A 12,081-nucleotide genomic window follows, 5' to 3' on the forward strand; every position below is an offset into this window, starting at 1 on the left:
CTTCAATCCGGAAATAGGAGATTGGGGGAGGGGGGGGGGATATTGATTCTAATAGGCCTGACATATCTGGAGTAATCGAGGTTAAACGGCATTGTCTTGATATTTGTTATGCTGCTCGAGGAGACACTTGGAGTACGGCCGACACAAGACAGCAAACCCCAACCAAGACTGAAGTTCGGTAAAACACTCGCGATATAAAAGGTTTTAACATGGATTCTTTCTTGATATTCTCAGGGGTTATCTAGGAACTAGAAAACTAATTGTCGTTCCGGTCTATCTTGAATCTGAGCCATCGCCTCATGGGGTAATTGGCATTTTTAGTGGCAATGGCAACGAGAATTTTCTCTCCGAGCCACCAGCCTACTCCTGCAGCCAGTGAGTATTCGGTGTTGCTCGTCTCCAATGATCCCCACATTGTCCCGCAAAGAGAGAAAGACCGAGATGTGATTGGTGGATGAGGTACAACCTTGGAGAATTCTAGGTTCGGAAGATCGGGTTTGTAGGTTGAAGTGTTTGTCGTCTGTCGTTGTTCTCCTCATCTTGAGAGCCAGCTTAGCACAATTAGTGAGCTTGGTATATCTATTAGTAGGATCAAGGCAGGAGGTAGCGAACGGCTTCATTATCTCTCGAGATTCGCCTTGTATCATTGTAGCAATGGTTCGACATGAAGCATTGGAGACCGATGTGATATCTCATTAACCTGGTAGATCGCTGATGAGCATTTCGCTTCCACCATATCGGTCTGGAAGGGTTGGTCTGACCCGGTCTACGACGCTATAGGTGTTTTATTGCCTGTCAGATACTAGGATATAAAATATGAACGGCCATGAGGTACGAGAAATACTAGCGGTTTGATATGATGATGATGCAGCAGAAGATGCAAAGGTAGACGGGAGATATAAGTATGTAGTTCGAGGTGCGTACGAAGCACAGAATTTACTCAAGACTGGTTAGGTAGAGCCACTGCAGTGTAGCACGAATACACGTAATCTACCGGAATGTACCTGCGTGCGAGAAGGTAACAAAGCATCCCAAAACGTGTTCATGCCACATATTGATCGATATATCAAAGAGCAGCTTTGTTAGAGTTTTGATAAGTTATTGTATGAGACTATCTAGTAGACAAGCCACTACCTGGATACAATGGAAAAAGGCCGAGATCGTACATTCGCTCACGACGCTCAGGCCTAGATATCAATCGAGACAACCTCCCCCTCTCTCTACACTGTATTCGTATCTGGGTAGCTATCTGTTGACCCATTCTACCTATCACGTATCAACATCGCATGATGAATGTCCGAAAGTGTTTCGTTTCCCCAGTCTTCCAAGGTTCTTCTCCAGGAAATCGAAAGCTTATCGCATAACCTATTGCTAGAATCCATACCTTGTCAGAGATAAAAGATGGAGAGAGTTTAAAAGATCTTGATACTATTGATGATTAGATACACCTAGGCCTGTAGTTGTCTAATAGCAAAGTTCTTAGGAAGGAAGAAAAGCTAAAAGTTCACGAGAAGAGAGGCGCCTATACACTTCTGAATGCTCTAACACCGGATTTCATTGGGTTCTCTGTCTCAGATTCCATGAAATTGGGATAGGGAATGCGAATATTCATCATGGCATTGGTAATTTTAAATTAACATTCCTTTCTTTGCAGACACTTCCTCATTGAGCACAATGAAAGTCAGGTGGTGAAGGAGAAGGAATTCTGAGTTGTGTATTGATTTGTACCGTACATATGTATTGCATGTACCTAATCTCCAGTAACGAAATCCATTGGAGGTAGGCGAATGAATGATGATGATGATGACAATGATGCAAAGTGTCAATGCCATGCAATACTAGGTAGCTCTGACTACCTCACCTACATACCTACTCAATGCCCGCAGTACTTGTGAACTGTAGATAGCAGATTCGATGATATATCGACGGCGTACTCGCAGTCTCGTACTTCACTTCCATTTCCATTTCCATCGATGAGATCTAACCTTTCTTGGTATGAGATAGAGGTCGAACGTTTTTTGTTGTGTACAGAATGCTTTACTGGGGATCTAATACCTACCTAGTACGTACATGATAGCAGCCACTACATTGTTAGATAAATGCCATTTACCATTGACCATTGACCATTGACCATTGACCATTGACCACTCATACTTGCACTTACTACCTACACATATACCTCCTACACATATACCCATCTCCTGCTGACTACACACACACCCCTCACGCCCACATCAACATTCAATATCGACAATCACGACCTTTTATTAAATTCACCCCTCACTCCTCACTCCACACCCACTCACCTCATCCACTCATTCCATTCGCAACCCACTATCCACTTCCCACCCACTTTTCAATTAGAAAAATTCCGTACCAAAGCCACTTCATGAGTGTCCAAGTTCCTAAATTCCAAGGGTCGAGAACTTCTTCTTTTCTTGTCTTTACTTATACTACTATACCTAGTACAAGAATAAACTTCCTCCAAAGAAAAAGACTTTCCAACTAAATTCTTCAGAATCAGTCCTCACTTGATTTATTACTTCACCTCGACCAATTTCTCATTTCTCATTTCTCATTTCTCCATTTGCTATTTTCCATTCTCCATTCTCCATTCTCCATTCTCCATCCTCCATCCTCCAATTCCCCCATTCTCCACATTCACTCGTTTCTCTTATCACCTACAAACCTAAACACCAAAATCAACCCTTTTTCTTTCCACTCGATAACCTGGTGCTGTATCCTATTGATCACTTGGGATCCGGAAAGCCTTTGAAACCCTACAAAATCAATCGCAGTTCACTTCAATTCATCACTAGAAACATCAATTGTGGAGAATTTCTACTACAACTCAATCCTGCCTACTATAATAACTACCAACCTACCACCAACCATACTTTCGCAAACAACCTTTCAGTATTCTGGACGTATTCGAGTTTATGATTGATATCATAGTTATCATACAAGTTTTGGAACAACGGAATAGGAAGTCAGCAAATCTAGAAACAGTAAAAAAGTCAAACGAAGAGGAGGTTATCTCTCTCGACAACAGGTCGTTCTGACCTTAAACCACATACTCCGCCACCAATCAACCCAACTCTTCTACCGGAAGCTATTAACGCAAAAATGGCGATAGTCCTCAATTCGGAAGAAAACTCCTACTTTTCGTCAAGTCCTCTTCGTCGATCACACTCACAGCCCAAATTCGTCACACAACCGTCGTCATATTCACAATCTCTATCTCGATCAAATAGCGTAAAATTCAACCCGATAATATCACCCAGTAATTCCTCGGTGTCTTCGGCACCATCGTCTCCCCAGACCCTACATGCCGATTCTCTCGCTCCTTCATACTCGTCAACGCCAGCTAGCAGCTTGTCACTCGATCATAGCGACGATGCAGACGATGAAGATCAAATTTACTTTCCCACATATGACGACACGGGATATTGCGATCAAATTGAAGATTTAGAGCCACCAACCAGTCCACATACCGACGATTCCTATGCTGTCTCACCCATCTCAAACGATACCTCTATAATCTCTCGACCTGGATCCCCAGAAGTAACACACGCACATGCCGAGGATGACACAGCACTACAAGCGAAACCTTCGCGGCACGTGGATTATTTATCACACAATTGGAAAGAAGAGGATATATGGGCATCATGGAAACTCATTGTATCAAAGGGGGGCGAATACTCTAATCATGAACGACTAGAAAATGCTTCGTGGAGAACTTGGATGAAGGCAAAATATAAACTCAAGACCGTTTCGCCCGAAACACTTAATTGGTATGTTTTCATGATTATACTGCTACTATTGTGAGCAGGGTGGATCGAAAAATAACTGACAATTTGTAGGTTGAAGGATTGTGATGTGACCTGGCTATATGGTCCACTTCAAGCTGGACCAACCACATTCAACGCCCCAGATACTTCTCCTGTCAGCAGCAGCAGGCTATCGAAATCAAATTCCTTTTTGCAAAAGAAGCCAATTCTCAAGAAACGAAGCATGTCCGAGATAATGCTTCAAAGGTCGTTGTCATCATCTTCATTACTCAAACAAGCTGCTGCTGCGGTCCAAGCACAGCAATCTGGGGATGGACGTCCTGGTATAATTAGGGCTTCATCTGACTACGTTCCCTATGAATTTGCAAGTAGACAATCCGAGCAAGCTGATTTAAGTATGCTTTCATCGGTTACCTCGTCAGGACTAATCACCCCCGGTACTGAAAAGAAACACATTAGTTTTAATGAACAAGTATCGCAATGTATAGCTTTGGAGGTCAAGGGCGATGATGATGATGAGCTGGACTACAGTACTCAAGACTTTGACGATAGTGACTCCGATGATGGAGCTATCATGATGAAGAGAAGCACTTCCAAACGACAACTCCCGCCGATGAGGAAGAGGATAATTTCCAGAGTCAACTCTATGACTGACAGCAAAACCATTGCAATGTTACCATCCACGACACTCAAGTACCGAGCAGATACCCCCGAGCCACAGGAAACAGCCATGAAGCACAGTGGGTCTTTTCTCGGAGGAAAATTGTCACCGTCACCCTCTCAAGACACATTGAGGCCTTCAAAACCATCAACAAGAATGCTTCTAGGCGATGACGAAGACGATGATGATATCGATTGGCAACCACCCAATTCCTTTGCCCATAGAAAAGATAGCGTGTCCATTGCGCAAGATCGATTCCACAGTCTCAGCACTTCGGACTCTATTGGTAGCGAGGAGCCATCTGGTATGAGGAGAACGCCATCCGGCATGTTTATGCCCTATGAGGAGGACGAAGATGATGCTGTATCTGAAGGACTTTTTGGAAAAGTTGTTGATACTGTAAATACAGCAAAGGACATCGCGCATGTCATCTGGAATGTCGGATGGAGGCGTTAATTTTCAGATTCGGACAACGGCTCTCGAAAGTCTCACTGTCATTCCAAGGGTCAACTCATGCACACGATACAATTATTGATCGAAATATAATGTCGACGTATATACGGCGACTTTTGTACATAATACTAAAGCACATATTAGATGCTGCATTTACACACCGGGTTCAGGAACCACAATTGGGATTGGTCGGCGTTTTGGCTTGGGAACGATTTTTGCTCTTAATGGGGTCAGGGCTTGAGGATGATGGCCAAAATTGTACTTTGGCAATGGGTTACATATAAAGGGTTCGGGTAAATTCGTCACGATTGGGGGCTGGGCTTTCACTGGGTATAGGAGAGACTGGTTTGTCTTTTGGTGAGGGGGAAAAAATTGGGTTTACACTGTACGATGGGGACCATGGGTTGTGCGCAAGCACACTATACAAATGCACACCTCACTGCATTTTCGCAATAGTGCGAATTGGCGCACGCCATACCTAGGGAGGAAAGGGAGAGGAGAAAGAAATTGGCGAACTATTGAGCATATACATCAATACAGTAGTCAGCAAAAATGAACAATATACAAAGCAAATAATTTCTTGAGCTATTGGATGCAAAGTAATGTGGTTATGTTGTGATCTGATGGTATGTAAGGGATTAAACGGGCTTTGATGAAGTGTCGTCATATCTTTACACTAGATAAGAAAACTTTGCGGCCTCTTTCATTCATCCTTTTACAATTCATTCCTAGAATTTCCCCCTATGATTTCCATGGTCCATCTCATCCTATGAGATTTGAGTACCGATACCCTAGTGTGTCGTGCTAATTTTTTATCCTTTGTCGCCCCCTATACTTCTAGAATGCCAGCATCCTTCATCCGCATTTTGCGCCTTTCTTCTGTGGGATCTTGCGGCATGTCGATCTTGATTGAAAATTTTAGGGAAGATTTGATTGATTGATGATTTGATTGATGGATGGTACAGTGCAGTAGAGGTAAGCTGCTGGATTTACTAGGTACTAGGTTTGTTTATGTGGCGATTTTTGAGAGGGAGAGTGGGTTTTAGGGGTCTTTAGGGTTCTTCTGGGGTGGATTTTGGGGTGGGTTTTTTTTACTTTTTTGGGGTTTGAGTTTGGGTTTGAGGAGGGAGGGTTGAGGGAGAGGGAGAGGGAGAGGGAAGATGGATGATGGGGAAAGGATATAGGATGGGTAAGATAGAGAGATGGGAGTTGGGAGTTGGGGAAACATTTTACGCAAGCAAGCAAGATCATGTATGTATGTATATACGGGATTATACTAGACTACGTAGAGTATAAGATCAAGAAGTGAAGAGGGATAAAGGAGTCGTAGAGACAATAGCAGAAAGGTACTTGTTCCTCTTTATTCATTATTTTTGCTTTTGATTTTCTTTGTCTTGTCTTTGATGTTCTTCTGGTTTTTGCTCTCTATCTTGTAGTCGGTCTCGCCGTTGTGTCCAATCGTGGACCATCACGTATCTACTTACAAATCCGGGGTAGAGTGCTAAGGAGAGCTTCAGAGCTTCAGAGCGTCAGTCATTCAATTAGTAGGTGAGTAGGTCGATAGCTAAATAGCTAGCTCAACCTCGGGATGGCAAAGAGAAGACGCGCGCATGCGGAGATACCTAGCTCGTAGATACGTTGTGTTACTTAGTTGACGCGCTAACCAGGTCCATCACTCAGCCTCCTTTTCGATCCAGCTCCCACTTGCACAATGGATTCCAAATCGCATTCGGTTATTGGATTTCAGACTTGTCATTTTTCTCCCTTCCTCCCATTCCATGTTCTCCTCGCGATTCTCGAGCCCCCCCTCGCTCCTCGGGGCTCCCCTCATTTGAGAATCTTGAGACATCTGACCACCCTTTCCCCATTCCAAATTCCAACCCCACAATTTGCCGAGCATACCTTACATACCACACCATACCATACCGAGCGATATAGAGTAAGTACAGTACTCTTGTACATGTCAAATAGGTAGGTAAGCACGCTCGTCGATTACCCCATCCCAACCCTCCCCTCCCGTGCAATGCAATGCACGCCACGTTACCCCAAGAAATGGCCCGAAACGATTAGAGCGATCGACAATGAGGCGGACTAGACGGGGTCCAAGAGTCAAGACACCATACTGCGAACATTGAAATTGAGACACTCAAGACAGTGTAAAGTCCCTTGGTTCCTTTGCCCCCACTTTATCAAAGCTTTTTTACTTTTAGATTATATTATTTATACGGAATATTGGTCATGGGACTACTTGTTATTGGAATTCCCCCCTTTTTTTTTTGGATCTTTGCTTGAGTTTGCTTGCGTTTGATATGTGGAGTGGAGGGACTAGGTAGGCATGGATGCATATGAATGGTAATTGAATATCGACGGGTATCTATACATATACAGAGGAGAAATATGCATAGAAATTAGTCATTAGAAACTTCACCTGATACTCCCTACATGATTAGTAGGCAGAGTAAATTACCAAGCGTCTGGAGCAATAAGCTCAAACCAGGTTTCCAAATATGATTATCTAGAAATCAATAAACAAGAGTTCATACATCCATACATACATACATTCTTACATACATACATACATACATAGTACATAGGTACATAATACACAACACATATGCGTACCATCATCATCATCATCATCATCATCATCATCATCAATCTATAAACCATCCATCCATCCATCCACTTTCATCCACTTTCATCCACCATCTCTACCCATCCCTCTCCCTCAAACCCCAACAAACGGTCCCCAAATACAAGGATCCCACCGCAGTTCCTGACAATCATTCCATCATCACCCTGCATCTGACCGCCGATCACGGCGCACCCTGAAAATCCGCTCCGAAAATCATGCCATCACAAAATATGGGGAAAATCCGTCTGCCGTGGATGTGGTGTGTGGGGGAATTGGGAAGGACAGAGAGCCAGACAGGGGTGAGAGACAAGGGGGATCCCAAGGTTTCGGGTAGTGGAATTTGTGCTTACTTTTCCCTAGGGAGATTGATTCATGATTTTTGTTAATTTGTGAATTTATGAATTTATGAATGGCCGCGGTTTTTATGTAATTAGCGTTATGTGTATATTATTGTTGGTTGTTGGTGTTGAAAATGGGATGGGTAGGTGGTTGGTTCTTGGATCTACCAATTAGCAATAGTGATAAATAGTAAACAGTAATTTTAGAAACGGGTGTCCCTAGTATTTTTCGTAAACTCTATTAACTAGCTAGCTGTTTATAAACTTGATTAAAACATCACCAAATAATATCATCAGCCTCAAGTTGAGTCGGTGTAGTATATACCGAGAATGAAAGCTCCTGTGTCGATCAATATATAACTTAGAGGTACTGAGAAAGTCAAGATACTCGTAAAGAGATTGTGATTGGAGTTTCAAATTGGCTCTTCGAGATGTGGCAAGAGCTCGCTACCCCTAATCAGTAGAAGTGTGCCTCGATGATTTAGCACTTTGAACAAGAGAAAAGAGGCTGATAGTACCCATGACAGTAAAGTCAAATACAAAGAACATTCGGTAGGAATATAGGTCAGTAGGATGCCTGCAATTGACTGAAATATACACAATATCATCTTATCTGACATTGCCATTAGTTCATAATCAACTACCTAACTACAATTCTTCCTCCCTGCTGTCCTCTTATGCTTTTACTTAAACACTGTTTGTCGATATTTCTTCAAAACACACATTAGGAGGCTTTGTACAGTTCATTCTGTAAAATCCTCTAACCCGAGACTAACACTTTTGAGAGACTATTAGTATCCAAATAATCCGCCTCCTACCACTGAACCATTCCCTCTTCCTTCCCATCTCCAAACCTCAGTACTCCATGTTTTCTCCTCTCTGTAAGCCATCTATCAATCCACATCTTCATTCGTTTCCTGCCAACTTCACTACCGACATTGACAGTTGGAACTACCTTTTCAATTCTTAAACCCATGACAAACATCGTCAACTCCCTGAAACTGCTATGTTCAGAATACGGTACTCCAAAACATTGGGCTTCCTTTGTACTTCCTCTCTGTGGTACCAACTCTCCCATGTTGTATTCCGATCTCCAATTCGCAGCAGTAAGAATTGTGTGAATCGGCGGAGAATCTACAAACCGAGAATTCGGTGGCTTATAACTCCAACCACTTGGTCTAAACCCCACAACGCGTGTGAAATGGGGCTTATAGCCAGTAAGGTAGTCTTGTAAAGTTTCCGGCCGTAAATCCATAAGCATCTGCATATGAATTTGTGCCTCTCGAGGATCCGATGTCAAGCGACTTGTAAGTTCGGGATCTTCTAAAGCGGCACAGATACGCATTTTTCCTGGAGTTGCATAGATTTTGCAATCTAGAGCGCGAGCTATACCAAGTACGATGCGTTCCTTGCCAATACTGTAGGTACCGCAAACAACAAGTAAACGGCCTCGAGCTTTCTTCTCGCTCTTAGAAAATGTTTCCAAGGTGTCAGAGTCCTCAGCCTCAATCTTCAGAGAAGGCTTGATGAAATTCGTCATCTTGGATCCCGCTCGTTCTCTCTTGACTGTTTCCCATGCATCACTTTCTTCTGCCCTTTCTTTACTGAGACTGACACACATATCTGCGCAAGCTTTCACAACGTCTTCTTGTGATGGGAATGAGTATTTGGGATTCAGGTAAGTAGTATCAAGATAACAGACATCGATCTTTTGCTGTTTAGTCTTCCCGTTGACTGAGTCGACAACGTTGGGCATTAGAAGAGGGTGAGAAATATGCGCCGGACAAGCTCGAAAGTCGCCACAGTGAAGGATGCGTTGAACTTTAGGCCTTTGGCCACCGCCAGTAGTCTTCTCGAAGAGAAAAAGCGAGCTTCCAGGGCAGTGGTTAGCTGGAATCATGGTCACTGAAACGCCCTGTGTATTAGGCACTTCGATCTTGTCGTCAAAGTCAATGGATACAACCCATTTTGGATCTACTTTCAGTTGTTGTTTGACGAGATTGCCAGTGACTTTGCTACAATATATAGGACCGTGTGACCAGGTAGAAGTTAGACCAATGTAATGATCGCTATGAAAGTGGCTCAAGAAGTAAGCATGACAGCCTTTAACTGCACCATATCTGAATGCATCAACGCAGATGAAAAGCCCAGGCATGATCTTGTAAAATGGGCAAGTCCTCTGGTGCGCAGGCTTTCCTCGAGACGACTTTTCCTTATCTGCAGCGTTAGCCCAAGCAGCATCTTCTGCGTGACCTGACATGATTTTAGAAAATGCGGATCCCCCCTCGTTGTTGAGATCAATTGGGTTCACCTGTCCTGGTCTTGGAACTGCCGCTTTCCTAGCAAAACGGTTTCGGGCAACTTCGGGCATTGCCACTTTTGCCTCGCTTGATTCTGTATTTGCTTTTGCTTTGATCTTCGTTGGTAGAGGTATGGGTTTTCCATCTAAACACGCATTGACATGCATTGAGGCTTCATTTGAAGTAATGCTGCTCAAGTTCGCATCGCAGAGAGGACAAGCAGAGACATTTCCTTCTCCTGTATTGCCATGGACGATATCATCGTCATCGAATCCGTTGAATGAATCTTCATCTTCATGCGCTTCATCGGGTTCTAGATTATTTTGTTCCTCCATCCATTTGCGCTCTAAAAATTCTTCACCATCTAGATCTTCATCAGGGAATTCTCCCATATCCTCAAAGGTTGCCCACGTATCTACACTTGTATTCTCTTGCTTTAAGACTGGAACTTCTGGGAGTAGATTGCTCTTCCTTTTTCGTTTTCCTTTGCTCTTTTCTTTACTTTCGGCCTTTTTTGAGATTTTCGATGTATCGGGATCCTCGTAATCCGATTCCGACTCATGCTTCCCTTTGCTCTTACTATCGAAGTACTTTGAATCTCTCAACGTTTCTGGCTCCTCATCTTCCGATGATGACATGGTCCTTGTGCTTTTTGGCTGTAATGCTTCCCATTTCGCTTGAGCTCTTGCAACCGGAACTTTCTTCCTGGGCTTGAAAACGCTACCTTCCAGAGGTAAGACTATGTCGGTGTTTGCTATGACGGAGGGATCTTCGATGAGGGGCCGCTTCTCAATGTTCAATTTTGTAATGCCATTTTTGAGAGGATCTCCGATTTCCTTGTCCTCTACGCGTGTTCGCTCTTGATTTTGATTCTCAGTTTTGGGGCCTTCCATAAACTCTCCATCGCTATCGGAGTCATCCAAGAACGGCCCTGATCGGCGTGGTGCTCTGATTGCAGTTTTTACCTTTTCAGTTGTCAAAGGATTCTCGACTGATGGAGTGCATGGCTCGGTTGGTATTGAAGGCGTTGCGAGATTGCTTTCGAAATCTTCAATTTTGGGACTGTTTGAAAGTTTACGCTTTTTGACCGACATTTCGGTCTCATTGTAACGATCATCGATCAATTCTTCGCTAGCTCCGTACAAATCGCCTTCATCCAGACCTGGACTGGGTCCGCGAGGAGGAAAATGTGATGCCACGCCAGATCTCTGGGCTACGAAAAGAGAGTCATCGTCTTTGAGTGGGTTGTCCACTTTCTTGAAGAAATTCAGGATAGTGCCATTGGCTTTCACTGGCGTTTTTGCTGTCGCACTCTTTTTCGATGATTGCTTGCTGAAAGCAGAGACAATGGAATTTTTGGCAGGTCGCGGGGTAGTTGGTTTGTTTGTACTTCGAGGGGCCATTGTAACTACCGGTCGAGGAATTGAGAAAGTGCCGGGTGGCGTAGGTGGTCTACCGGTGGATGGTTTCAAATGAGAGTCTGTAGATTTAGTTGAGTTCTCTCGAGGGTTTCGGAACATAGTATTTTACAATTGTGCGGTACCAGAAGTGTGAAGTGTCAACGTTTGCCATCGGTGGTGGTTTGTTTGTATTTCAAGATGCAGGATGGAGGGCAAGGTTAACGCTGCTTTGTCTAGGCCATTGAAGAATGAGGAAGTCTCGAATCGATTTTAATTGATTGTTATAGTCCAGAGTTATTGGCAAATTACTTGAACTCGTGACAGTATTTCCGAAGAAAGATAGATTGTCTAGAGGCGATTCATCTGGAGTGGTCTGATAAGAAATCACGAAAAGTAGTGCGCGGTCCACGCTATCACCTGACATGAGGCGACAAAGCATTCACTTATTTGGAGGGGCAGAACCAATAAATTCCCATGGATTTTTGGATTTTATGAAAGCACAA

General features: G+C 43.5%; 2 protein-coding genes across 2 annotated transcripts; one reads left to right on the forward strand and one right to left on the reverse strand.

Moving 5' to 3' along the window:
- Positions 1–3,126: 3,126 nt before the first annotated feature.
- Positions 3,127–4,908, forward strand: Bfra_002560 (putative protein phosphatase type 1 complex subunit hex2 reg1 protein; the record flags this gene model as incomplete). The annotated part of the gene is made up of 2 exons (XM_037332976.1): positions 3,127–3,794; positions 3,864–4,908. 2 exons carry the CDS (start codon positions 3,127–3,129, stop codon positions 4,906–4,908), a joined length of 1,713 nt encoding a protein of 570 aa, XP_037195104.1.
- Positions 4,909–8,692: 3,784 nt separating this feature from the next.
- Positions 8,693–11,698, reverse strand: Bfra_002561 (putative dna cross-link repair protein pso2 snm1 protein; the record flags this gene model as incomplete). The annotated part of the gene is made up of 1 exon (XM_037332977.1): positions 8,693–11,698. One exon carries the CDS (start codon positions 11,696–11,698, stop codon positions 8,693–8,695), a length of 3,006 nt encoding a protein of 1,001 aa, XP_037195105.1.
- Positions 11,699–12,081: the final 383 nt, after the last annotated feature.

Source organism: Botrytis fragariae (assembly GCF_013461495.1).
Source record: "Botrytis fragariae strain BVB16 chromosome Unknown tig00000012, whole genome shotgun sequence".
Lineage (NCBI taxonomy): Eukaryota > Fungi > Ascomycota > Leotiomycetes > Helotiales > Sclerotiniaceae > Botrytis > Botrytis fragariae.